The sequence below is a fragment of the Zea mays genome, chromosome 1 (genome assembly GCF_902167145.1).
Source record: "Zea mays cultivar B73 chromosome 1, Zm-B73-REFERENCE-NAM-5.0, whole genome shotgun sequence".
Lineage (NCBI taxonomy): Eukaryota > Viridiplantae > Streptophyta > Magnoliopsida > Poales > Poaceae > Zea > Zea mays.
Genome location: NC_050096.1, coordinates 298,119,238 through 298,120,700, shown reverse-complemented (window position 1 = coordinate 298,120,700; position 1,463 = coordinate 298,119,238). Strand labels below are relative to the sequence as shown.

The 1,463-nt window shown below is 58.8% G+C and overlaps 1 protein-coding gene across 1 annotated transcript; it reads right to left on the bottom strand.

Annotated features, from left to right (window-relative positions):
* Positions 1-1,106, bottom strand: LOC100286088 (transcription regulator). The gene is given in 1 exon segment (NM_001158976.3): positions 1-1,106. A coding segment is annotated over 1 exon segment (768 nt). The 5' UTR covers positions 927-1,106; the 3' UTR covers positions 1-158.
* Between the last annotated feature and the right edge of the window lie 357 nt (positions 1,107-1,463).

Genomic DNA, 1,463 nt, shown 5'->3' with positions numbered 1-1,463 from the left:
CAGATAAGCATCCTCCACCAATTGTCATCCGAAATTGGCTTTTAGCATATCATCAGTCTGCATCATCTGGCTCGGATGTATTTGGAAAGATTAAGAAGCTACATATGGTTCGTACACCCGTACATGGTATGGTACTGTGGTTAGAATGAGGTGGCAGCCTATGTGTCTTTCTTTGACTTGGAAGGGGCTTGCTTCCATTCCCTGACGAGCTCCTTCCAGAGGTTCCAAATCCACAGGTTGCTGACGGCAATGGCGGTGCCGACAACGAGGATCCAGGAGATCCGCACCCACCACGGGATGACGTCGACGGCCTGGCCGGACAGGTAGAAGGCGGCCATCTTGAGGAGGAAGAGCGGGCCGGCGACGCCCCTGACGAGCGTGTAGAGCGCGTAGAAGGGCGGCGAGAGGGCACCGTAGACGCGCGCGGCGGCGGGGGACTGGTCCCGCCAGATCCCCGCGAGCGTCCAGACGTTCTGCAGCAGGCTGGTGACCTCGGCGAGGAGGAGGAGGACGAGGAGCGCGTATGCGCCGTGCCGGACGAGGTAGCGGCAGGTGAGGAAGACGAAGAGCGTGGCCAGGTGGTGCGCGATGAAGAGCACGTCCCCGGGCAGGAAGGCGAGGTAGTGGAGCAGGTCCATGGTGAAGTAGGCGACGCTGTAGTCGAGGACGTGGTCCTGGAGGCGCGCGTTGGGCGCGGCGAAGGACCGGGACCCCGCGGGCAGCGCGAGGATGGCCCCCGCGGCGGCCAGCGCCGCGGGGGTGCCGTGGAAGAGCGAGATCAGGCAGCTGGCGCCGTCCAGCCGCTGCCGCGGCGCCCACCGCCGGAACACGAGGAGCTGGCCCACGCAGTAGATGGCGGCGTACATGGCGAGGAACAACGGGAACAGCCACCGCTCCTCGGCGGCCAAGGACGCCAGCAAATCCATGGCCGGGCCGGGAAGCCGCCGGATCAGTGCTGGATCGAGGAGAATCGGTCGCGCTGGGACGAGGGACTGGAGGTGGAGGGTAGGGTCTGGGGCGGGGCGGGGCGGCGGCGGCGGCGTTGAGAGAGATGGACGGCTTTGCCTCTGCGCTGCGATTGCGGCTCGTTTTGATTTGTTGCGGTTGGGGAAGGGGAGGAGGCGAGGCGACAAATATAAAACAGGTGACAGAACGAGATTGAAACGAGGAAGAGGGGATTTTATTTGTTTGTTTCGTGTGATTTGAGGCTGCTCCGTCTTCTGATTGTGACACTCGTTTTTTAAGGGTTGCGTTGCGTGTTTATTTCCTTTGGGTGTGCTGCTGCTGCTGCTAAGTGCTAATACTTGTGGTTCAAGTTGGACACCCACTAGAGCCCATCTAAAAAGATACTACTAGTACCTCCGTTCGAACAAAAAAAATACAATTCATTTTATATATGGTCATCAAACTATCTAATCAAATTTACTAGGAAAATACATCCATGCATTACAACGTTGTAAAAC